Source organism: Manacus vitellinus, unplaced genomic scaffold (assembly GCF_001715985.3).
Source record: "Manacus vitellinus isolate BGI_N305 unplaced genomic scaffold, ASM171598v3 scaffold_2_pilon, whole genome shotgun sequence".
Lineage (NCBI taxonomy): Eukaryota > Metazoa > Chordata > Aves > Passeriformes > Pipridae > Manacus > Manacus vitellinus.
This window is the reverse complement of record NW_021940208.1, coordinates 36,449,004-36,475,522: the sequence shown is the minus strand read 5'-3', so window position 1 is coordinate 36,475,522 and position 26,519 is coordinate 36,449,004. Positions and strand designations below refer to the sequence as shown.

Here is a 26,519-nt window from a genome sequence, read left to right as displayed (position 1 = left end):
TGAATTAGGTTTTACTTGCCAAACTTTTCCTTTTCTTAGATTTACATATTATGTAATGTTATAAAAAGATTGGTTGTTTTGTCTTATTAATGTTCCTAAATCTTTCATGTTTGGGTATATCATGACCCATATCTTTTGAAAGAGCGTCAATGCCTGAAGCGGGGCACAGTCTGCAAATTCTGGCCTAAACAAATGTTCTTTCTCTTTTGAGATTCTGAGTATGAATAAATAACCTGAGATTTCCCTCAATAGATTCACACATTAAGTTTTTTTAGGGTTTTTTTTGGCAGCCACACAGCCCTACTGTTTTAACTATCAGCCCTGTTGGGATTTATTTTTAATAGTCAGAGTGGATCAGTTGGTAAATTCACTTTTTTGGCCAGTTGAAAAGTGGTTCCCTCAGAATAGGACTCATTAGTTTGTTCAGCAGCAGCCCTGGTTGCTCTAAGCATGCCTGCATCCCATGGGACTGATGTCTGGGCTGATGCATTGTCTAGTGTTATACTGAAGACATAATACATCTTAAAATGAAATAAGCAAATTTCAGAGGATGATACGTTCACATACAAAACACAATTAGAATTTGGCAAGCAAAATTGCTTTATTTAATCTGCGAGTGTATTGGTTTTGTATTCCTCCATGTAGCACAGACACTGTAGTTAAGTCTTTGGGCTAGTACAGCTGGCTTTGTACGTCCAAGTGATGACCTTTCAGTATGATCATGAACTTCCTTTAAGTTTAATAAAATGTAATATCTATGACAGATAGTAAGATAAAACTGGTATTTTCTTTCCTTATAAGAACAACTCACTTTTTAAAAAGGAGGGAAGGGGGGAAAACGGCAATCAGTCTTGTCATTAGATTCCAGGATAATAAAGCAGTACAGCTATCAATTATATCCTGTGCACTGTATAGTTAGTAGTTGAATATAAATGGCTGTCTAAGCTGTTGAGTTATTGGGTTTGAAGTTTGAGTGCTCAGAAATGCTTAGTGTGCTTGAGGAATAGTCCCTTGTATATCAAAGTTCTTGTTACTGTGTAATGTGATCAAGTACCTCATCTGTCTTTGAAGACCACCTGGGTTTATATTAACTATGACTTATTCTATAAAACTCTTGTAATGGGATTATAAAGTCTTTTCACAGCACTGTTGTCATGTTAAAGTTGCCCACTGTTGTTCATGTCAGCTAGTTTCTTGGACACCTAGTCATAAGCAAGTGTGAATCTGACTTTCCTTTGCCTCTAATTCTCTACACAGCAAAATAAATGGGCATGGAATATCACTCGAGATTTCAATACTTTAATTCAAAAGTGAAATCCTTAAATCTTCTGTTTGACTCCAAAAAATTTGGAGGACTGTAATGTTCTTTACTAATAATATATTTCCTGAGGCCTAAAACCTTGTTTATGAGTTTGTGGTCCCCTTAAGGGCAGAGCAGCTCAGTGCTGCATGCATTTAATCAGCACTAGGAAGAGAGGCAATATGTCTCTCTCCCATTGAGGGTATCTGACCTGGTGGTTGAGATGTTAAAACTTCTACTGCTGTGACTCAGACTCTGCTTTACATGCCCTGAAACACTGTGTTTTAAAGTACAGAAATAGTAGGTAATGTTCCTGCTTTCTTTTTTACTTGGAAGCATGGGTCACTTAACCACTAATGATGTGGAAGACCTCGGTTCAGTTTGCACCAGTGCCTGAAGGGATTCAAGTCTGCCTCGCACACGTGCAAGGAGAACTCTATTTATGAGGCTTTTTTGTGGTTTATGAGGTGCGGTTATGAGGCTGTTGTTCTGAGATGGGATCTTCTGATGCATCCTTTTCAAACTGGTCTGCTTTACAGGTTTTACAATATACAGAACAGGAGAGAGAAGGAGAGTATTTGGATCATAGTTTACTTGCTAGGCAAATTTTCAGCAGTGTTGTTCTCAGGAGGACTTTTCTCTTAACTGGCTGGGTATTACCAGACGGATAATTCCTGACATCTTGATTCCTTGAAAGACAGATGATTGTAGCATCTAATTCCTGCTGTGTGCTATTCACAGTCTACCCACATGCCACATTTGGTATATAAGCCAGAGGTTGCCAACAGCTGTGCTAGCGGAAGACAGGCTTACGCCATGTCACACATTGCTTACAAAATACCCTTCACTGATTTAATCCAGTGATTATGTAAATAATGTGGAATCAGAACTCCAGAGTCCCTCCTCAATGTCATTATTTTCTTAGAAAATTCAGAACAAAGGTCAGTGTGGGACTTGGTTTTCCCAACTGAACCTTCCTTCTTCCACAGGGACTTTGGTGCTGGAGTCTGGTGGCAGGTGGTGAGGATGCTGGGTGGCTTAGCCCAGCATCATCAGGACAGGTAGTGGGGTGTTGTACTGCTCTGAGAAACCACTTGCCTGCTAGCTAGGCGGGTCTCTATTCAGTGAGATGGATTTTGTTTGTTGGGGATTTTTTTTTTCTTACAAAGTTAATCTGAAGCATTTAACTTTCTCTATTATGTAATTACTGAGGGCATAGGAAACCTTCCTTGTCATCAGAATTTTCCATACCTGCTTCAGCCTTTTTTTTTTTGAAAATTGGCCTGTTCAGTTAAGAGATGCAAGTGGTAGACCTGTTGTTCTTTGCTGATGTGAAGTTTGCTGCTTGGGAAGTACACAGAAGATGAGATTTTTGCCATGGCCAAAGTATCTGTAAAGATGAGCAGTAGCTACCAACCTTGCCCCTGTGTAGTCGATTGCAAATCAACTAGACAAGCTGTTGAAACAAGAAGTAGAGTACTGCAAAAATCATACTCATCAAAGCATGATTTTAATTTATACTATCACTGTGCCTCTGAAAAAAACATTTTGGTGAGTGGAGGAGTAGTTGGCTCTGTACCATCCAGAAAGGATAGTCTGTGTTGTGGATGAGAGCATTTAGGCTGATCTGGAGGAGGACCACAAAAATAATCAGAGGGTTGGAACAACTCTCCTATGAAGAAAGAGTGAGAAAGATGGAGTTGCTCACTCTGGAGAAGAGAAGGCTCCAGGGAGACCTTTTTACAGCCTTTCAGTATTTAAACAGGGCTTATAGGAAAGATGAATAAAGACGTTTTACCAAGGCTTTGTAGCAACAGCAGAAGGGGCAGTGATTTTAAACTGAAAATGCATAAATTTAGATTGGACATAAGGTAGAAATGTTTTATGATGACATTGGTGAGACTCTTGAATAGGTTGCCCAAAAAAGCTGTATATTCCCCATTATTGGAAATGTTTAAAGCCAGGTTGGATGAAGCTTTGAGCAACCTAGTGTAGTGAAAGATATCCCTGCCCACAGCAGGGGGGCTGACTAGATAATCTTTGAAGGTCCCATCTCCCACCCAAACCTTTCTGTGATTTTATGATACCTTTGTGTGGGGATGGGTAGGGTAGTGGAGGAAATTGACCACATTGGAAGGAGGTACCTGAGCTAATTGGCACAATTATGCTGTGGCCCTGCCCCAGGCAGCCCCGCAGAGGAACCATGGCCCTGTTTGTGCAGGTGTTGTTCTGTATCAGAACCTGTCTTCTGTGTTGCTTGAATGCAGAAGTCATGATTTATTGAAGCAAACCTGGGAGATGCCAAGCCATTTATGAAACAGCTGCATTCTTACAGCTTTTAGTTTTCTCATGTTAGATTTTTCTCATGTTAGGCTGTAACATGCAATTATATGTATATTAAAACTACAGATACTCTTTTTAATTCAGTGGAAAAGAGCCCCTAAACCAAAGTGTGAATTCCCCTATTTAATTTGTAATATATTAGGAGCTGTCAGTACTAATTAGTACCGTAAAATAGCTTAAGCACAGGACTCATGTGTCAACAAGAGTAGTAGTGACTATGTCTCAGAAGAAGCAGAAATTTGAGTATGTCTATGCAGAGGTGTATTTGGTGTGCTCATCTCTATCTAGCTGTGCACAGTAATGATGGTTAGTGGAAAAAGAATGATTCAATTTATAATTTTTTTTTTAGGTTACCTGATGCACCCCTCCCAAAGTAAATAAGCATGTTGGGTTTGCAAGCTTGCAAATTCCTTCTGAATCAGAGCAGCAAGGTATCACACATGGAGGGATCAACTCTTGCGCCTTAAACCGTGCTCCTTGGACAACAAGGAGGAGTATTTGGAAATGCTCGGTAGTTTTGGTCCTTCGCATAAGCTTTGACTGTTGAGTAGGGTGAATACATGCATCCGTTTCTGCATGTAAAAATGCAAGAGTAAGTTCTTGGAGTCAATGAACACACAGTTAAGCACCTTCTTTCTTTGACCGTAACAATAATTTGAACTCAAATATGGGAAGTGTTTTCAATGATGTGGCAAAATGTCAGCTCTGTAGCCAGTATCAGATGTCCTGTTCAACCTAACATGGGTATATGTGACTGTGCTTACCCTGACATCATTGTTGTGACATTACACAACATCACATCACAGGCTTGATGTCTGTAATTAATGTCTGTATTTAAAATGAAAGAAAGCATTACAGAACCTTTTTTACCAGCACAAAGCAAAACATGATTTTTTTTTTTCTTCTGACTCCCTCTGTGCTTGCATGAGGTGCTTGTGTGCATCTTTCGCTGGGTTTGCATAGGTAACTAATTGCACAACTGCCAGCATTGTCAGCTTTTGTCCTCAGAGGCACTATGGTCTGCTCCAACCACTGTCATTGCCTCCCCGTGAGGGTTCCAGAGCCCCTTTCCCTGAGCTTCATGCTGTCCTCCCTCCTCCAGGAGGTCTCAGATGGCACCACGTGCCTATGCTTGGACATGCGAGTTCTGCTTAGTGAAAGAGTCAAAGGTAAACTTTGTACAAAATGTTGTTTTGTTAACAAAGGAAAGGGGTAAGGAAGAAGCAAGGAAAGGGGAGATGGGTCAACCAAAAACTTTTAGGAATTGATTTCAAATTCACTAGCTTGTTATAATTAGCAAAGAAATAACGAAGATCGGAAAACAATTGATATGTTCTTTGACTGCCTAAAGTTTAAATGACTCAATGTGTATCATTAATAATGGACCATTTTAATATTCACTTCTCTTCCTTTATTTTTAAATGGGGAAATTCTAAGGAGCTTGAAAATATAACTGTTCGTTTTGTTGAAAAATAATTCATGCACCAAAATAAAAGGTATCTTTTTTCCTTTTCCATTTCTTCCACTTTTTCTCTGGACAAGCAAGAGAAATAGTTTGTGTCTAGTTGTCCCTGTCACCATGGGAAGCATATAAGAAGTTTCCATTAAATTCCCCCTCTTAAGGGGGCTCAAGAGAATTGTTTTACATACAGTTTAGCTTTGGGTGTCTAATCTGGTGTTTTATATGTATTACTTGATGAAAAACACAACAGTTTTGTCTCTAGCAGAATTTAATTTTGGCTATTGTCATATATTCTGAAGTTGATATAAGCTTAAAAAATGAGAAGTTATTAAGCAGCTGTTACAAACCCCTTCTTTGAACATTGATGTTTGTTCTGTTTAAAAACAATTAATTCTCCAGAAAAAACTTGGAGTGATGTGATAACTAATAACATGGTGATCATACTAGTTTTGTATTAACTCTGTTCTGAGGAAAACAAATACCCAGTTTCTTCTGCTGTGTAGTAGTATCACTGTGATATTGTTACCTATTAAAAAAAAATCAGTTTCAGTTCATTTTAGTTCAGTTGTTGAGATATTTATTGTTTTAAGATTAAAAGTATAATGACATATTGAGTGTGTACAGTTGTCTCAGATTTCAGATGTGAGCATTTCAAATAATGGGAGTTGTTATAGATACACACTGCAGGGTTTACTTTAGAGCAGGAAAAATATTGTGAATAATGATAGATTTTGTTTTATGCTATTTATATTCAGCCCTTAAAAGTCAGAAAAAATAAAATAATATAAATAGGGTTTCACTGTTAGAATGCATTTAATTTTTTTATTGAATGTTTTAATTCCAATATTGTAACTCTAAACTTTGATATTGGAGTACTGGAAAAACTCAAGAGAGTCTTCCCTACATTTTCCCTTCTGTAAACTGGAAGTTTCTGTGTTATCCCCATTTAAAGAAGATTTCTGAAGACTAATAATTTTTCAGTAATCAGAAAGTGATTATTATTCTCATAGGATAAGAACTGAAACAAGGAAGTCTTCATGGTCAGCTTGAGAGCATTGTGTTAAATGGTCTGTAATGGAGTCTGCTGGTCCATGTATGGTGTCAGTGAGTTGTCCCCCTCATAACTAATATCCTGTCCCATTTAGCCTTTAACTGTAAACTTCATAATCTGTATAAAGACTCAAGGTGCACAGAGAGGGTTAGATTTTTACTCTTTTTCTATAATAATATGTACTATAACATGCCAGGTCAGTGAGTTGAATCAAAGTCCATTCCAGAGACATGAAAAATATTATATATTTTCCAAGTATGCACATTCATAGTTTATATACAACGGCGCTCATTTTGGGGGTAGAAAGTCAGAATTAGCCATCCTAATCCTACCTTCCCAAAAGCCAAGTTAAAAGAAAATTGGTAAACCTGAATGATGAAGCAGTCTGGGCAGTGTTAAGAGAAGGCTGTCTGTGCTAGTTTTGGTCAGGCCCTTAATCAGCAATTACTGCAATATGCACTTCTTGCCTTCATTTTTTGTGTACGGGTGTTGCAGAGGGACAGGATGTTTCACCAGTGGGTTTCAAGAATATCTGCTGACAGCAGAGGAATGGTGAACCTCAGCGGCTTCAGGTCCCATGCCAAGCACTGGTGGGCTGTTTTGCTTTACTTGGCACAAGCCTTTTTTGTGTGGTCATTCCAGGCTTGACCGATCGATCTCCTCTTCTCCAGGCTGGGATGCTCTTCTTCACATCCAACCAAGCGCCACAACCTTTCCAGCCAACCCCACAACCAATGACATGAGCACCATTTCCTTCCCACCCTCATCTTCATCTCATAGGCCTCCCAGTTGTATCTGAGGTGACATCAGGTAGCCAATGGCTTGCTTAGGATTTAAAGTGCGTAATTTCCTTAATTTTGTAGACTCACCTCACATGACCCCTTGGAGTCCATGTTTCTTTGCTGATGATATTCCAGCCTTCCCAGCCAGGACTTATTACATCAGTTTCCCCTTTCAGGCAGCACCAGACCCAATCTCTGCATTTTATCTGTCTCTGTAGGTTTTTTTTCCCAGCCAGTGTTATTCTTCTCACAAATTTGGCTCTTTGTCCATCTTTGAGGTCAGCTCATATCCTCAGTGCTGCATGGTCCCAGAGGAAGGGTGGCAGTGGGAAGCAAGAGGAGTTCAAGGGGGTTAGAGAGGCAAACCACTTGCTCCCAGGTTAATGAGCTTGGAGTAGAGCCACTCACACTTGGAGGATGAGAGGTTTTGGCTAGACAAATTCAGGCCATGGTCCCTCAGTATGTAGTGAACAGTACCAGGCATGTTTGTTTGACTAGGACCAACTATAACTTCGAGGAACAGACACCAGAAAGTGCTAGTTTTAGTAAAATTTGATTGAAATATTTTCTTTCTGAACAGTTGGGTTTTTTTTAAAGGCATTGAAAGGCTTAATTTCAGTCAGACCTAACTATCTGTTTCTACTTGATGTATTTATTTCAGTAGAGAAATGTAAAAATTTAGATGCAGTCTCAGTTGTGAGATCAGAAGAGCAAAATGAATTTAAACTTCAGCCTGAAGGATAGTAGACAGAAGGAGGTTCATTTGGGAAAAATGAATCCTTCTAGTGGAAATTAAAATGAACAAAGACAAGCAAAGAAAGAGAGAAACTTGGTTGCAGTATATGGATAACATACTAGATGTGTGTTTCAGGCATGGCACCTCCATTGCCACCACTCCTGATGTTTGTATGTGATAGGTGTAGAATATTTGAAGCAAGACTGAGTAATGAGGAATGACTGAAAAGAAGTAACTGCCCAGTTTTACACCTTTTTCACGTCAGCTCTATTTACCAAGTGCACAGAGTCCTCATGCAGTATCTGGCACTGCTTGCCCGAGGAGGAATGATGTGGAAATGTAAGACCAGTTTGTGAGTGCTGAGCTCTAAGTCTGGTGGGGACATGGCTGAGTTTTGCCTGGAACTGGGCAACAGCTTACAGGTGGTTAAAGGGTATCAGTAATAGTTTCATGCATCGGTCATTCATATCAGTCCTTTTTGCTAATACATTTATGAATATTTTGTGATAATGTGCAGAGTAAGAAAATGTTTATCAAAACTTTGCATCAAAATTTTAACTTGTGGATCTTTGGCGTATGGTTGGCTACAATTTATTGTTAATGCTTTCGTTGTTTTTCAGTGTAAGTTGACTTATGTGGAAACATTGAATGCTTCCATATTAGTCTGAAAAACATCACAGAATATAATTTGATTATTTTCTCCTAGAAATGTAAATGCCGATAAGTGCTTTTTTCAAAAATTATTTTGACTAAGCCTTGCTAATTTGGTGGCCCTCTCTATCAACAAACCTGCTTGATAGGTACTTGTGGAAAGTTCTTGATGTATTCCATGGCAGACAAAGTAACTAGTCTAGACTGACAAAAGAGAATTCACTTAGAAAAATTGTACTAGATGCACACTGGAGTTTTTTACTATTTTCTAATATAAACATCAAGGACTCAAATTTATTAACTCAAGTTTTCAGATAAATAGAATTGGAAGATTCTGATTTAAGATTGGGCTAGAGAAAATAAAGAACCAAATGAAATCAAAATGAGAAGAATTACCCCAAAAACATGGGGGGAAAACTTGAAAGGAGAGCTGCTAAGTGGGTGTATGAATTCTTGTTGTCTGGGATTTTATAAACTAACCTTTTTTAAATTCAAAAAATAAATCTGAATTGGGGGCAATATAATATTTTTTCCTGGTATTTTACCTCCGCTTTAGCAATTATTTAGGGATCTGCTATTTTTTGAGAAATTTTCACATCTGAAGTTTCTTAGTACAAGGAATACAAGTATGTTATCAGTATTCTTTATATGCTTAAGCAAGTAGTAATCCAAGCACCATACCTTTGTTAGACTTTTTTCTCTTGAAGAGTTGTGTTGACAGATTGTTTCTTTGACAGAACATTCTAGTAACACTGCTCATATATAAATAATACATCTAAGCTGAACATGTAGTTTCCTGAATGTGTTTATGATTTAGGGAACAAGGGAGTAGGTTTTGTTGCTTATCAAAAATGTCACAGCAGGCCCATGTAGAATTTGAGATATTGAGAATTTGGCCTCATGTCAAAGAAATGTATCATTTTTACATTTAATGTACCAGATGGTACAGGGGCTGATTAGGTTATTTGGTGTAGAAATCTGTAATCATTTGTTCTTCTGTACTATTGTAGAAACCCTTTGATAAACATGTCATTTCAGGGACAGGAGGATTAGATGCCAAGTAACCTTAATGCTTACTTGCAAATGTATTATTTAAAAATAAGTATTTTCACACTAGATGTGTTTGCATTTATTGTTAAACATATTTAAAAATTTATACTGTTTGCATAGGGATCTCCATTCATTTCAAAGCACATTTCCCCAGTCCTAGTTAGAACTGCTACTAAAGGTTGGAGCACATAGTACTTTTTTATTGGTGAAGTGGTTGGAAATAATACCATGGTGTGACTGTTCAGGAAAAGTTAGAAGATAGTTTTTACAGCCTTGGAGCTTGAATTTTGCTTGTCTATGAATGGTTGATTTGCTTTTGGTCTCCCCGTCTCTTAGTTAATTCTCTTTTTATTTTGGGGTATCTTCTGGAGGTTCTACACATTTAGCAACACTCTGCTAATAAAGGCCACCTGCACCTCATAGTATGTGCTGAGTTTCTTTTGTCTCTTCAGATTCACAAAGAGAATAGATATTCTATTTTTAGGCCTTGAGGGTTGGAAACATCCACTTTGAAATCAAACTTCCAAGTGTTATGCAGAGATAATGATACATTAAGTGAATCATGAGTACTTTAAAGTGAGTATCTCTCAGTCTTTCCTGTTAAATTGATTCCAGTTTGTTTAAATGCATTTTCATTGAACCTTTTTTCATTTTAATAATTCCTGGGCTCTACCGCCTGTCTATCTCGGTGCCAATTGCTGCTTCAGTGTGAGTTGTTGTAACAGTCTGACTCGACCTTACTTGGGAGCGCTATCTCGTGGGGATCTCTTTTCTTCCCTGGAACACAAATTTAACCTTGACCCTGAGGAACCATTTGTTGAAAACTGACAGTAAGATACATTTTAATTTATGCTTCCAGAAAAGAAGCAGAAAGATCCAGCTGTCTTGCATTTTGCCCTCTTCTTCAGTGTGACCTCCTGCATTTGTCCAATGCATCCAAGCTGAGCAGTTCTGTCAGCCTGGGAACGCCTGCAGCAGCAGCCTTGAGCAAAAAAGCACAAATGCCCATTCCAGCGTTTGCATTTGGGAACAAATTTTTAAATATTTTGCTCAGTTTTACTTTTCAGCTGTCTACATGTTTGCCCTTCTGCCTTTATACAGCTGTCTGTTACCACTGTAGTGGTACATCCTTCATGCACAGATCAGTAATGATAGCCACATCTCAAATTAAGCATAATTGACTCTTGGGTGTGTTGTCTTTTCAGGAGGATAGCAGAGTGTTTCAAGTAGAAGCTGTTTAGTTCATTTTTTGCAGGTTGTATTACTTCTTCCTTTTCTTTTTGGTTTTTTTTTTTTTTTTTTTTGCTTTGGTTAAAGTGGGGATTTTCAGGCAGAAGCAATTGTTGCAAATGTAATTTCTCATTATGGGAAGGTGTTTTGCAAAACATCTCTTCCTGTAATTTTAAAGAGAGTTCACTCCTAAATTAGCAAGATAAGCCAAAAAAAGACTCTGACTAAAGCGCTGGGTACTTGAGCCATAACCTGCAAGGCTTTTTGAGGTGCCCAAGCTGCTACTTACCCAAGCTGGCTGTACCAGTCTTTTTACTCAGCAAGTACCTAGTTGGAGTGGGACAGGACAAAACCTGCTATAGCCAGATATGCTTCATGGCATGCACCCACCAAACTGCAATTTCAGGAGAATGAACTTTCTACCCTTGCCTACGAGAAGGATAAGGGAAATATTCAATTTTAATTTTAAAAAGCAAATTGTGTGCAAAAGATGAGCACACCATATCCTATACTCAATCCACCTGCACATCTCATGGCATTAGAGTTGTAAGCACATCTGTATGCTATGCAGAAGCAAAATGACTTCTACTAGAGCAAGTGGTTTTTGTAATTTAAAACATATTGGTTTGTTTTACTGTGAAGTGTTAGACAGTCTGTAACCTGCAGAATATTTCTGGTTGTTTGGGTTTCACCCTCCAAGCATGATGATCAGAGCTGAAACCTGCTCTAACTGGGCACAAGTTCTGCACTGCTTGCCCACACAACTGCATGCCTGCACTTCCAAGCCTTAACGTTTTGGTACCGCAGTAGCAATGATGTAGTTAAAATTGTGGGTAGCTTTTCAGATGGAGTGGGATTTTTCTCATCTCAGTCTCTTTTAGCTGACAAAACAAAATCATCTCATCTGAAATTTCTCCTGCCAGAGCAGAGTGAGGTGGGACAGCATGATGTCAAATAAGAACGGGTTTTTGAGTGATTTGACTGAAGAGTTAAACATTTAGCAATTTATTTTTTAACTTCCTGTCCTCAAAGCTAAATGCTAAATTTAGTCTGTTCAGTTTCCGTCATCAAGGACAGCTTTTTTGGTATGCTTTCTTACAAAATATTTGACCTTGAGAGATTGCTGCCAGAAAGGAAGACACTTTAGTATCTGACAGCTGATTGTTGGAGGTTTGCAAACTCTGTTGTGTGGGAGCAGTAAAAGTCCACAAAGGTAGAAGGATTCACTTCAGCTTAGCACCCTGTGAATCTAATGAACTTCAAGGTGTGAGGATGAGTTGCTGAAAACAAAATGATCTTTGCTTTTTGTCTGGTTTAAACTGTAGCTGGATGGAAACTATGAGCTCTTCATGGTTTGGTTATGGACGGGAGACAATATTGGTACACAGAGGAGATTGCCATGAGTAAAATAAGAGAATTGAAGGGGGCTATTGCAAAATTTCCTCTCAAGTAAGTTAAGAGGAGGTAGAGTTCAGGGGGCTGAAAAGAAGATGAGGAAGAACTGTGCAGGAAAGGATGGCCATCCAACAGATGGGATGTTATCAGCCACAACTTCCCATGCTTTGCTCAGGGTATTATGGCTTGTTGTGAGTTTGACTGGTTGTTTTTCCATAATGGTCTGGGAATAAGGCAGTAAGGAATGCTTTTTTACTCAGCCAAAAAAAGCTTCGTGAATAGGGAAATCATGTGTTATGTTCTTGGCGGTGTTTATTAATGACAAGCTAATGAAACAGAGCACTGCAGAGAATACTGGTGTACAGCTTTAAAAGGGCAGGCACAGAAGTGTGAGCCAAGAGCAGTGATTAATAGAGGCTGCAGCTTTATTGAAAAACCATTTGTAGCAGGGAGCCATCCTAACCTGCCTTCCAGTTCTCTCTCAGACTGGATTTGAGTGGATGGTGAACAGCATAAGGATGCAACGACAATGTTGCAGAGAAGGGCATTGCTGATATTTGCTTCTGAGTCCCAACTGATGCCAGGGTTGAAGCTGTCTGTCTCCTTTGTACCAGCAGGCAGGAGCAGTGAGATGAGGGAAGCCACGTGGAGCTCTACCCCTTCATGTTGTATTTCCGTGGTCTGGGAAATACGTCCAAGGCAGCCCACTCAGTTTCAAGGACCTCAGGCTGAACCCTTTCTAACCTACCAAATGCTCTGGAAGCTGCCAAACTGTCAGCTACAGAGTTTAGATGCATAAAACCAAAATGAAGTTCACAAAACCAACACAGACACTTTTGGAAACCAAACACAAAAAACCTGCTTCAGATGCCCAAACCAGCAATTAACTGAGCCTACACCACCACAAGAAGCTCAGTTCACTAGATGAGGATGGAAAAACAGGACTAGAGAGACAGGAGAAATAACACACAACTGTTTGTTTCTCATCCAATTGACTTTATGAGCTGACAGAATGGCTGATGCTATACCTCTGAATATCCCAGCCATAGCTTTATTATCTTCTCAATTAGAAAAGATGTAGTTCCATTAAATAAAACTAACAACAACATTCATTGTCTAGAGAAATTAACAGTTAATTCTCAGTTAATAACATTAGTGGGAGATGCTAAGAAATAGTGTGCTGAGAATTCATCCATCTCTTTCAGCTTCATTGCTACACTTCATCCTGTAGTTCTTAATTCTGGAATAGTCACCATTAGGAAAAGTTTACTTATAACATTCATTTTCAGAAAATAATGATAAATTTAATATTCAAAGTTTTGAATCACATACTGATTAAATAGAGTTTTGGCAACTTAGATAAAATTTGAGATCATGGACAAACATCTATACTGGTTGTAGGTCACTGTAAGGGAGCGTGAGTTTTTGGGCTAGGTCTTTGCTCACCACCAGCAGAACAAAATATAGCACTTGCTTACAATTTTTATCTTAAATATGAGATGCACAAACCTCTTTTCATAAGGATCCTCTGCCTTTGTAATGTCAGCTGACATCAGTCATAACCTGAATTTACCAAAAAAAGGGCATTCTTAGTTTTACAGTTTTGACAGTGAAAGGAGGTCATTGAAGGGTATACCAGTTTTCATCCTGTTTGAAGAAAATCATGAAGAGATTGTAAAGTTTCACGCTTAGTTTCTCTGCTGAAGACTGAAGTAATTAATAATATCAACGACATTACCACAGTACACGGAGACTGCCTGGTCCCTCCAGCAGCTCTGGACAAGAAGAGAGCACCTAGGGAAAAATATATGCAATACAAGGAATGTACAGACAAAAGTAAATGTAGACGAGCTCTTAAAAGAGAATGTGATTTGTATGATAGTCTGAAGTTACATGATAATTTATTTTTTTTTTTAAGTCTCAAAAAACTAGGTGTAAATACTGAGTAAAACAAAGGGCTATTCTTAGCACAGTCTAGAAAAATCTGGAAGCTAATGACCCGTGCTTTGTCGTAAAGACCATTAGTTCTATCCACAGAACAAATACTTTGTCTGCCATTAACTACATAAGGGTTTGGGGTTCTTCTTTACTCTTCCTGTGGGGGACCTAGTGCTGCTTGCTGCAAAGGCCAGAGGGACTTTGGGGCAGATGTGCTCCGTTTGCTGATAGACTGCTTTTGAGATCCATGTGGATTCTTTGTGTCCAGTCTCAGAAGTATCTTGGAAATTAGAAGACTAATACTAGCAGTCTGACATGCATACACTGGGTACATCAAGTCCCCAGTTCCCTCAGAGCACTTTAGAGTGCTCTGAAGAGCAAGGAAGGACAGCAACAGCAGGTAATCCATCCTTCAGGTCACAGAATAACATATTGTGTAGCTGAGGCAGGCGGCATTGGGTCAACCTGAAATCTGCCTTTGGCACTCAGAGGAAACCTGGAAGTATGGCAACATGTAGGATTTCCTCCATGGTGGATTTATCTGCCCTGTGCACAGAGCTGGCAATTCGTACTGCTTCTATATGACACTTGTGCAGCCATGTGCACAAGGGGATCTCTCATCTCCCTTGGATGCAAGTTATCCCCCTTCTCTTGAACATTTAAGACAGAGGATGTTGCCTTTGGCCTTATGAAGATTTGGGTATAATCTGTGCAGGGTGTCCCTCTCTGCCTTGCCTTTCCTCTGTCACCAGTCAGTTTAGTTTAGCAGAACCAGTGTCCCCAATTGCAAGTATATGAGACTTGTCAAGACTTGACAAATGAACTACTTGTGCCGTGTGTGTTTATGGTTTTGACTTCATGATGGCACAATGGGGGATCTCATGGATAATAATCCAGGCAAGGTGGTTTCAGAGGAAATTAAGAGGCATCATTACTGGACAATTACAGGCGGGTTTGCCTTCTTAAAGAAGAAGTTTTCATGGACTTCTCACTTGTAGCTGTTTATGCACTTTGAAAAGTAACCTGGTCTTCACTCTGTGTTCTTTCTTAGCAGATCTTCCCACTGTCTTTACAAAATGAGATTTTTTGCTTTTGTTATTTGTATTACCACAGAACAGCAGGATCCAGGATCTAGGTGAATCCTTTATTTAGATGGTGGTCTCTATTTTATATTGATTTGTGTGTGAATAGTGAAAGACTCACTGTTCCAGAGATGTTCTTGCTTTCAAATGGGGGGAAATGTCAGATTCAAGAACCAGACTAAATCAGCTAGATCTACTAGAACATCTCATGTTTCAGCACGCCAGAGATAATATCCACTTAGGTTGTTATTATTGGAGTTTTTAATATTAGTGTTTCTGTTTTCCTTTTGCAATAGAACTCCATTCTGTGTTGAAATTTGACTCTGATGCAAAACAAGGAGTGTTTTCTGTGAAAATATTTAACATACTTGATTATAAAAATCACAAAATGAATTAATAGTTTGCTTGATTGTTAGTTTATTTAGAGTAGATGTGTTAAAATATTTCTAGCTTAAATATTTCTGACTTTATATTTTTAGATACTTACTAAATATTGTAATCTAGAGATCAAGATAATACATTTAGAGCTGCTTAGGTACTGTAAAAAGATTGCTTGTATATGGAATAATTGCTTTGGATCGAGTGAGATTTGAAGTAGCATGGCAAACGTTTTATACTCAGTTTGGTTTTCTGTACTACTGCCATAACTGTGTGTGTGTGCCTGTCTGTAGAGAAGCTCTGCTGCAGTGCAGCATGATTTGTACTTTAAAATTATGAGCTGACACAAGAAAAGGAAAGAAGTCCTGTGGCTTTCATGACCAAATTGTGTGATGTGCATTAGCAATTGTGTGTGCAAATTGTCTCTAGCCACATATGTAACTATGTCCCTCTGTACTTCCTCAACAGTCTCCAAACGTCCACAACTACCCAGATATGGATGCTGTACCCTTGTTACTAAACAACATGAAGGCAGACCCCACGGAGGATTCATTATCTACAGACCACTTCCAAACACAGACTGAACCAGTGGACTTGTCAATAAACAAAGCCAGGTCATCCCCTACAGCAGCTTCATCTTCACCGGTTTCCATGACAGCATCAGCCTCCTCCCCTTCTTCTACTTCTACTTCTTCTTCTAGTCGGCCAGCTTCATCACCCACTGTAATAACATCAGTATCCTCAGCGGCGTCTGTACCGTCAGTATTAACTCCAGGTCCTCTTGTGGCCTCTGCATCTGGTGTTGGAGGCCAGCAGTTTTTGCACATTATCCATCCAGTACCACCTTCAAGTCCCATGAACTTGCAGTCCAACAAAATGAGTCACGTGCACCGTATCCCTGTGGTGGTACAGTCGGTACCTGTTGTCTATACAGCTGTGAGATCACCTGGGAATATGAACAACACTATAGTAGTACCACTGTTAGAGGATGGGAGAAGCCATGTCAAAGGTAAGGTGCAACCAGTTTTGTGCATCTGTAGCATCTCCGAGACTGCTCTTACATGAGAAAAATATAATATTATAAAGCTGTTTGTTTCCATACCGTGTTGTTTGCTGAAAAGACATATAACTTACACTGTAAGGAGGAAGAAATAGGACAATGGAAAAGTGTCAATATGTAAAACATCATAGATGAATATGGAGAACTCACCAGGTGTTTCAGGTTTAGCAAGGGAAGGAATGTCAGAGAGATTGGTCCCCAGCAAGGAGAAAGCAATCATTCGTCTGTAGGAATGTGAGAAAGAAAGGCTTTTATTAAGCTCAAGGAGTGGCAGTACAATACTTTCAATCAGGTTTCTTCTTCCAGATTAAACAGCAGAAAGGTTTCTTCTTCCAGATTAAACAGAAAGGGAAGGAAGCCACACGAGGCTGTATACTGGAAATGAGTTTTGCAGACACAGGACCTGAGAGGCGTGTGAAGGGAGGAAGAAGGCACATGCCAGAAGGACGGATACACTCTTGAGGTGTCCAAAGAACACAGAAAAGGGAGCTGGAAAGCAAGTAAAAGTGCAAACATAACAGTTACTGAGGGAGCTAAAACTTGTTAGAGATGGTGAGATGATGGGTGGAGGAAGAAAAGAGAGAACAGTTGTGCCCAGATACCTTGAAAACTATAGCTTTATAAAGGCAGCATTAGTGACAGAGATGGGAATATGAAGAAAGGAATGAGAGACACTAATTTCAAGGCTCACTGCATGTGAGTGAATAAAATACAGTAATTCTCCCCTGAAATGAGGTATTGCTTGAGGTGGAAAGGGAAGGTATTGACATATAACCTTACTTTGGGGCTTATGAGACTGCAGGACATTTCGTAATGTATCTTATAACATCTCTTCCATACCTAATTTCATAATGACCAGGTCTCTACAAGGTTTTGCCTCACCTTTCATGTCTGTTTTTGATAAACTGGCAGGTGTGTATTATTGCACAGGACTACAGTGATGGGTCACTCTGATGTTTAGTTGTATCTGGTTGTCTATTAGCCTCTGATTCTGCTACTGCTCCCTCAGTACCCAGGTGTGGATTGTGCCCTCCCAATGGGATTGGACATAGGAAATGGACTCATTGTTGATCTGAGTTTAGTTTTAAGCCTGAAAATGATGGGTTTTTTATTACACTTCATACAGTGATGTAATATTAGCTCTTTGTGTCGTTATGTCAAGAAATTATGAATAAAAGCAGAACTTTTCACCATATTGTCTAAAAAAAAAAAAAAAGAAAAAGGAAATTTTTAGTCTGTATTTTGATTTTGGAGCCTCAAGCTGCACCTGACCTTGAGCTCATCCAGAAATTTTTCTGTTTGTTTTCTTTTCAAAGGTGCTAGTTGGCTCTGGTAGTAGTCTCCTTTATAGGAAGCACTTTCTGGTCTCGTAAAACTGGAACAAAATTGCAGAACTTAATGTGCTGTAGGGATTTCAGCCCATGAACTCCATGCCATCTGGGCTGCCCTGACAATATGACCTTTGTGCTATTATTGGCAGAGGTCATTAACCAGCCCTGCAACACTTATTAACGAACAGTTAAAGAGAAAAGGGATTAACAGTTCTTGAATTTATCAATTTTTTTTGCACCAGTTGTACCCGTTTTGCTATCCCTAATGCTTTTGATATAAATGTTCTGGTTAATTTGAATAAATACAATCGAAGAATCATGGGTGGCAGTCCACTCTAGGTATGAGTTTTGCTGGAGTGTGTTTTTCATTCTTTAATGTAAAACGATACAAGTAATAATATGCAATGATATCGCACAAATTAACCAATTAAATAAATTTATGTGTGCAGACTAAATTTCCTTCAGTGATCAGCTCTTGTGCTGAAAACAAGAAATAAATGTACACAGATCCTAACAGGACATTGCTGTTAAATTGAATTAGTTGCTAGCTCTCTACCAGCTGATGGACAAATGCAGGTTTGGAGTCATCTAGAGTAACAACTTCCAACTTCTACATGAACGTTGATAATTTTCAGAAACAAAAAAATACACACATTGAAGCAGTTGATTCACAGACAGCATTGGCAGCCTAGTCTCTGTGTTGTTGCAGCTTTGGTGCTAATTCAGAGACTGTGTTGATGATCCAGGAGTGTCAGTTCGGAAGCACTTAAAGTTAGATTTACATTAGCCTCTGTCTAATTCCTTTTCACTCAGTTGAGACTTGGGCACTTTCCCGAACAGAAATTTTTTAATGCTAAAATTAGTGAAAATTACATCAGACTGAAGTTCAGACTTCTCCTGTTTTTCAAGGTTTCAGGTACTGAGGGGAAAAAATGGAAGAAACAGGATACAGAGAAAAATTTTTTCCTTGTTATTCCCAATTTTGTTTTTCTCATGCTGAATTTTCCTGTTCATTCCTGATTTGACTAGAACCATTTCATTTTTAATTTTATTGCAAAACCTTCTCAGACTGCCACCATCCCTCCAATCATGCGTCCAGGTGTTTTGCTCAGATGGCTTTCTGCTTTCCCTGATACTTCCCAGTCCTCCTTTATCTCTCTCTCTTAGACAAAACTGTCTTCCTGGTATCTGCTTTTTTAGGCAGTTCAAGCAAATACTTATTTCTGTTTGAATTCTCTCTTCCCTCCAGCACAAGAAATTGCTACCTTGTCTTCTCTTTCCCCTTCTTCTTCTATTTTTTCTACTTTTCTAGTCCTTCCCATCTTGCTGACTGCTCTTTGAGTGCCATTTTCAGCAGCTCTGTTTCATCTTCCCCTCCTTATCTGTTAATATTTCTAACCTATATTGTCATCTCCTCAGCCACTGTGCATCCTTTTCCATGGCGTCATTCATCCTGGCATTCTTTGTCTCACCATCCTTCAGGAGAGTCTCAGATCTCCTTTTGTGCCTCTCAGTTTGCTGCTCATTTCTGCTGTCTGTCCTGCCTCCTCTCTCCCATTTTCTTTACTTGCAAGGTTTTGCGTGGTTTTGAAGAGAAATAGCCCTTGTATACACAAGCAGCCAGCAGGATCCCATTAGGACCTGTTCCACGTGCTACACCTCAAGGCAGGCAATGGGAGACAGGGCTATGATGCTTCAGCAGCATCCTTATGTCAGTGATGCTTTTTGTGGGATAAAAACCTAGTCTAAATCAAAACCAAGATTGAAGCATTTTTAGGAAGTTATTAACAACACCCAATTAGAAGGTAATTAATGGACGATATGTTCAGCATCAGTAATACAACATCAGCCACTTACAAAATCTTACTTAATTCCTACAAGTTCTTTACACCATTTAATCCCCCAGCACTCACATATATGCACACACACCCCCAGGTGCATGCAGACTCCTCTGCTGACCATGTACCTTCCCTCCCCGATGCAGGAGGCAGTCCAACGAAGTCCACAGAGCGAGAGGTCTCTGTGTTGCTCCCACAGCACCAGCCCAGCTGTACAAGTTGTACCCTACAACCTACAGCTCTTGGTTTTTTGTGTGCACAAAGCATAGTGATGTGTTAGGGCTGTCGGGCACGGAGGGGAAGGGAGCCAGATACAAGTCCTTGTGGGCACCACAGGTGTGAGCTGTACCCTCTGCCACCCCTACAACATGGCAAAGAGACAAAGTTCACTTCCTTCAGTGGTCCCTGCTCTTGTCAAGCACAGCCTTAAAAAGTTCTTTGAGATTTTTTAATGTGTGGATTAGGTGGTGGTGACAGAACGTTATTGTATGTTAAAATATTCTGTAAAAGAGCATTGAAGTCCCATGAAAAACTCTTTCCTTGCCTTTTTTTTCTCCCTCTTCAGCAGTGATGAGGACTGATAAAAGGTAATTAGAGGCAAAGCAGGTAGCAGCACCTATAGATAAAGTTGCCTGATGATTTCCCTTAAAACTGTATGTTCAGTTGCACGAAGTCTGTCTATATGTTAACCGTTTAGAGTAGCATTTTCCATACTGCATATCTGCTGCAAGCTATTTTTATTTTTTTTTCTTCCTTTTGTAGGAAATTTTCAAGAAAAAACTATGCCACTCTTCACAGAGCATGGAGACAAAAATGTAGCATTTTCTATGTTGAAAAAATGTATTCTACCTTTTTTTTTTTTTGGTAAAAATCTGTAGAACCTCAGTGTTTCTGTCTCATGAACCTCAAGCTTAATTTGGACCATTGTCCTTTGCTTTCAGAAGATATCCATAAATACTACTGGCAAGTCGTGTCCCTCTAGCAGCAGGTTTCGCCATACATAATATCCTTTCTGTTGTTCAGAAGAGTTACTCCATTCATTGAAGGGCCTTTTAAAAGCTCCTTCCTGGTGGTGGTGCACCAAGGACAGGAGCTGTGCAACTTTGATATTTCTGGGGATTTGGGTTCAAATTTATGGATTCTCATTCTTACAGGTTTTTAAATTTTCAGAAGATACAAGCATTTGCAAAATCTAGTGGTCAGAACATTATAAATTTAAATCTGCTGACTGAACTTTATCTGCTTCCTGTGTACATAAACAGCTGTAATGACATGGGCTTGGACTATTTTTATATTATGTCTGTACATAGACCTGACAGAAATACAGTTGTGTCTTTTAGCAGTTTTCACATTCCATATTCCTCACTGTGAATATATTAATAAGTAGTAAATCCATACCTTTTGCTGCAGATTTTTTTGTGACTTAGATAGTATCACAAGACAACATTATCCACTGCCCATGGTGGTTTTTTTAAAGTACAACCTGTTATTTCTGCCTACTGTAAAGTTTATTCCACAGAAGTAAACACAATTTGTAGTACAAAGTTAGAAATTAACAGAACTGTTCCATATGTTTAAAGGTCAGATTATATGGTCTGTTTGTATAAATTATGCTATGGAAGAGACTTTTAATTAAAACCAATAGTGTTGCCTTTTTTATTTCATGTGAAGTGATTATCCTTTCTACATTTTAGGAGATGGTTATTTTGAATTTGAGCACTGAGGCTGAGAGTTTCTACTTTAGCTGCAATTTTTTTGTTGTTATGCACAAAAATCCTTTGCAGCTGTGCATATTCCAGCCTGTCCACCTCCATCCTGCTGCCCCCTAGAATGAATCTCTCTCTTCCCCTTTTTCTTGGTTCAGCTGGAAGGAACATTAGTGGTTCTTGGAAAGGAGAAGCAGGTTGGCAGTGGCTAGCCAGGAGGAGAAACAGGCAGAGAAGAGGCTTGTATTCAGGGTGGGGCCTGTGTTCCTGAAGGTGGTGCACACATTTAAGAACTAGAGCAAATAATAATTCTTGCCAGAATGCAGAGTTAAAACACAGGCTATAAGATACACTGTGGTATTTGAAACTGAGAAGGAGATTGAATTAAGACACATGCTGTTTTAAGATTAATCAACAGTGGATTGTATGTTTTTATGTATTTTATGGATTATATGTTTTTAAGTAGGAGCAGGTTTGGTGAAGGTAATGAGGTAGGTGCATATTATTTACAAAGCCCAGCATAAGCAGGATGAGGAAATCCATTTTGATGTATCCTTAGTCCCTGCACCTCTTGGAAGCTGTTAATTCCTTGTCTGCCATGTCAAGAATGCTTTTGGTCCTTCAGCTCTGTGTTCTCACCAGGGCTGAGCTTTGATCTGGTTGCTTTTATCCCAGATTTGGATCCAGCAGAAGCACATGCCTGAAACTTCTCATTTGTTTTATCTCTGCGTTGGGTTTTATTGTGTCTTGGACCAACCTGCTGGAAACTTTCTGTTGTCTAAAATATCTCTGGATATTTGTTGCAGTGTGTAAGTTGCAGTCTGCTACCATTGTGTAGTGGCTTTGCAATATTTTATTTAATATTAAATATATTCAGTCCTTGTTTTCTTTGTTTACTTTTGGTGATAGAATATTTGTGTACTAAATGCTCGGTGATATATAAATCTCAGTAATCCTAGTAGTTTCTTTTTTTGTGTAGATGAGGTTTTGTGGCATTGAAATAGCTTAGAAAGAGAAAAGTCCTTTGTTTAAAAAATGGTTTTGTGTGTTTATGTATACAATCCGATGACAGAGATGCTTAAATATGTGCATATTTTACATCCATGCAATCACTCTCACCTCTATATTTCTCCATACAGCTATTCTTTTACAGGTTTATGGCAAATTATTTGACTGTTGAAATGATTTTAAATATTACCTTTGATTGGATCATAGCAATTAATATTCCCTGGTAGATTAGTTACACTGTGCATTCAGTGCCAATTTCCATTCTCTGTGAACCATAGCTATGGTAGGTGCAGTTAACTGCTCTAGCCATATAGTCCCATAAAATCTCAATAAAATCTGAAAACTGTGGAGTATGGGTAATCTTGCTATAAATTGTAATAAAAATTACCCCTGTAGACTCTATATTCTGACCATTACGTTCATGGATACTGCTGCTTTGTACATAAAGTTTTATGAAATAAATCGACCAGTTCTACTGCCTCTTCTAGGCACCAAGCTGTTTTGATTGAAAATCTGATAGGTGTGCACAGAGCATTCTTTCCATGCATAAATCATTTATAATGAACTTTAAATAGGAAGAAAAATTCCGTATATGTGCTTCATGTAGTATGGACCAGCTTAGAAGGAGGAAATCATCAATACTGTTATTCACATGTATTTGTTAGGTCCATAAAGACAGGATTCTGTTTCCTAAAACACATTAAATAAACCTGAGTACCACACTTAATCTCTGATGTTATAGTTTGAAATAGCTCCTGTACATCTACATCTGAAAGTGTCGCTTCCACCATTAAAAACATGTACTGATGTCTGTTACATTCTCTTTTGACATCTTCCTACTGGACAAGTCTGTGCTGGTCTCCTCTTCTCTAAAAAAATTTCCAAGAAGGAGGATGTTTAGTTGCTTCAGATATCAAACTGTAGTCTGAGGCTGGGCTTGCACAGTTGTAAAATCTATTTTACAAGAAGGATGAGATGAGTTGGTTCCTCTGCTTGGTATTTGGTCCACCCAGGTACATTTTTTTATCAGAGGCATTTGAGACAGTTTCAGTTTAAGAAAGCAAAGGAAGTCACTGTTGACCAGCAGTTTCCTTCTTTCAACATTTCGGGTACTGAACTATGCTGTATGCCAAACTTAGATTCCAGAGTTGTGGTTTGGACACAGCAGTATTCATAATTGTTGGCAGATGATTATTTTTGATACGATTACTTTGACCCTTTGTGAATGACTTCTCCACATTTGCCTCCTAAGGCCCTGAGGCCAAAGATCCTTTTCTTTAGCTTCAGTGTTGGGGACTGAGGCACCTCTTTGACATTAAGTGAACAGTGACGGGTGGGAAGAAAGTGGGAGCGAGCAAGCCTGCATAGTGCTGTTGCCAGCACTGTGCAGCTGTCTGATCTCAGACACTTTCTGGGATCCCCCCCAGACACTTTTACTAGTTTCCCTGAAAACCAAGGTGTTGCAGAATCGCATGGCAAAGGCTTCTGTTGTCCTCTTGCCACCAAGGAGCAGGTCCACAATGGCTCAAGGGGACACTGAGTCTCTTTCCTTTGCCAGGACTGGTGGTCCAGCACCCAGCAAGAGGAGAGAGGGGGGCTTACACTGCTGAATTTCCCATGCAGCCCATGGAGACGAGTAGGCTCAGCATCCTGAAGGCACCTATCTCCTTCTGATCGGCTGTGTGGGAGGGTTGTCGATGGTTCTGTTTGCAGTACAGGTACCTGAAGACAGTGGCACTTCTCTCCCAGTGTCTCCTAGGTCCTGAGGTCTAGGGCTCTGAGAGGAGATGGGGGCTGATTGAAACATACTGTTAGCATTGTTAGGTCATGGGGTTGTTGCGAGTGGCAGATTATTATTATTATTGTTATTAGGTTCAAACTAAGATGATTTCTTCTTTTGCAGATTAATAGCATATTGTGCTACAACATGAGTGCCCTACAATTTTCTTAGCCATATTTTCCACTACCATCCTTATAGGAGTTTGGCAGCAAATGTCACTTTGCTACTTCAATCCTTCATGCTCTGCAGACACAGGGACACACGTGTAACAGCAGTAATAATGCGATTCTTGTAAATGTCAGTTTTGGCATGTAGGGTAATACTGGTTTTCCATTCCTAATGGAAGTAAGTACACAGCAGCATTGCTTACAGATAATGATGATCTTTAACTTGTATGCCAGCATGCACTCGAAGCCACTGGAGAGGAGTTTCTAAGAAACAGTAATCATGACCCTTTCTGACTTATTTGAGGCACCTCATATTTCTGCTTCATTTAAACTTGCATCACAATTAAAACCTGGGGCTGTGTTTCCGAGAAAAAACACGTCACCCAGGCTTGGATCAGAACTGGCAAGGCCGGAGGGGCTTCCCCACCATCCAGGCTGATGTCTCACCTAAAAAAGGTGTTGGGTGTTAGTCCGCACACTGCAGAGCCACATAACCCTGCTTCTGACTGGCAAGTCTTAGTGGCTGGATGCCAGGGCCACAAAAAAATCCCATCATGAAGAATCATTTTGATTAGCAAGTTGAAAGGCATCCTTCAGAGAAAGCAGGATGGGGAGTTCATATGTGAAACAGAAGCAATGGAACTCTGAATTTGTAAATCCTTTCAAAAAGCAGAAATAGATTCTTAATTAAGAGAGCAACTAAACATAATTCAGTTTTTATTGTGGTGTGGTGTATCAGCAGACCTACTTGTATGTATGTTTAAAAAGTTATTAGCAGAGAAGTTAATTCAATGCAGAAAACTGAGGTTTTAAGCTGGAGTAGACAGAGCCTTCGGTATTTCAGGATGCTGAAATTTTTTCTCTCTGCTTTTACACCAGCAAGCATCATCTCATAATGAGTCATTTCAACATCAGGTAATTACTGTGTGGCTTAGCTACAGACATCGATGAAACTCCTGAAAGTTACTTAATTTTCTCCTGTCTCTTAAATATTTTGTTTATCTGTAGCCCAAGTGGCTCATATTTGCCTCTAATTGAAAGATAGTATGTAGACATGAAGTTACTTCTAGTGGGTCTTCATAAGCCTACTGATGGGTTGAGTTTTCATCCCTTTCACTCACAGGAAATGTGACTAAAGTAAATCAGGTTGCAGTAACTGAAAACTGCCAGTGGTGACAGCAGCGTGGTGGTGTATGGTCCTTTTCATGACACCTGCAGGCATCCAACTGCAGGATTTCTGACAGCACTTGGCTTTGTCTGACCACATCAGACAAAGGTGTGTATCCCTAATTAATCACTGGAAAGAAGCAGAGAGGTTAGGACATACTTGGGTGAAGCCCAGATATGACAGACAGGGACAGCATTTACCTAACAGCTTAGTATGAGCAACGCATGTGTGAGAAGTGGGAGGAGACATGCTGGGTTCTCATCAGCCTGGAGCAATTTAAATCCACAGTCCCCTCCTTCCCAAGAGTTTCCAGAATGTGGACAGGAGCACTAGTTTAGAGAGTGAAAAAAACAAAAAAAATACTGTGATGGTGTGGTTTTGTGCTTGGGTTACTCCCCTGGGAAGGTGGAGGCTGTGTCCTGTTTCAAGAGGTTCATCTGCCCTTAGCAACCAACAGCCTGGATCCTTCCCAGAGATTTTGCTTCCTTGACATGGCTAATCCCATACCATGTCAAAACCAATGCAGCCGTGTGCCAGAAAGCTCAAATTCATTCAGTACTCATTGGAAAGCTACTGTGCAAGTTTAAATCTCTTACAGCACTGTAGAACAGGCAATTTTGCCCTCGAAAGCAGAATCAGGTATTGTCTGGCCCCACAGCCAGAAAAAATTTTAAAGCCAAAAACTATTTAGTTCAATAGAAATAGAAGCAAGCTTGTACCTGATCTGGATCAGACTTTTTCCTACTGGCAACTGACAGCTGGCAGATACAGTATTAATGATGGTAGACCAAGTTCTGTAGTATTTACAAATTGATATGTGCCTTATGTGAGATCCATTTGCACATCTTACTTTAAAACAAGTGCAGAAAGTGAATTTCCTCGTACTGCCCAAAGGGAAACTCCTGTTTGTTAGTTTGGCAAAGGGGGCATTGAGAAGGGATTGCATATATGTATGTGCATTATGAACAATTCTCTGTACTTTCTGTAGTGAAAAAGGACCATTGTTTCTTGAGGGTAACAGCAGTGTGGTCACTTGCAGCCTTCAGCACTTGCAGATGTTCTT

The 26,519-nt window shown here is 39.4% G+C and overlaps 1 protein-coding gene across 3 annotated transcripts in view; it reads left to right on the top strand.

Moving 5' to 3' along the window:
- Positions 1 to 26,519, top strand: part of KLF12 (Kruppel like factor 12) — a 238,114-nt gene that overhangs the window by 129,381 nt on the left and 82,214 nt on the right. For all 3 annotated transcript variants that reach the window (XM_029960879.1, XM_029960878.1, XM_029960880.1), the window contains exon 4: positions 15,867 to 16,407. In XM_029960879.1, the coding sequence (XP_029816739.1) occupies positions 15,867 to 16,407 (541 nt within the window). The remainder of the gene's footprint in view (positions 1 to 15,866; positions 16,408 to 26,519) is intronic.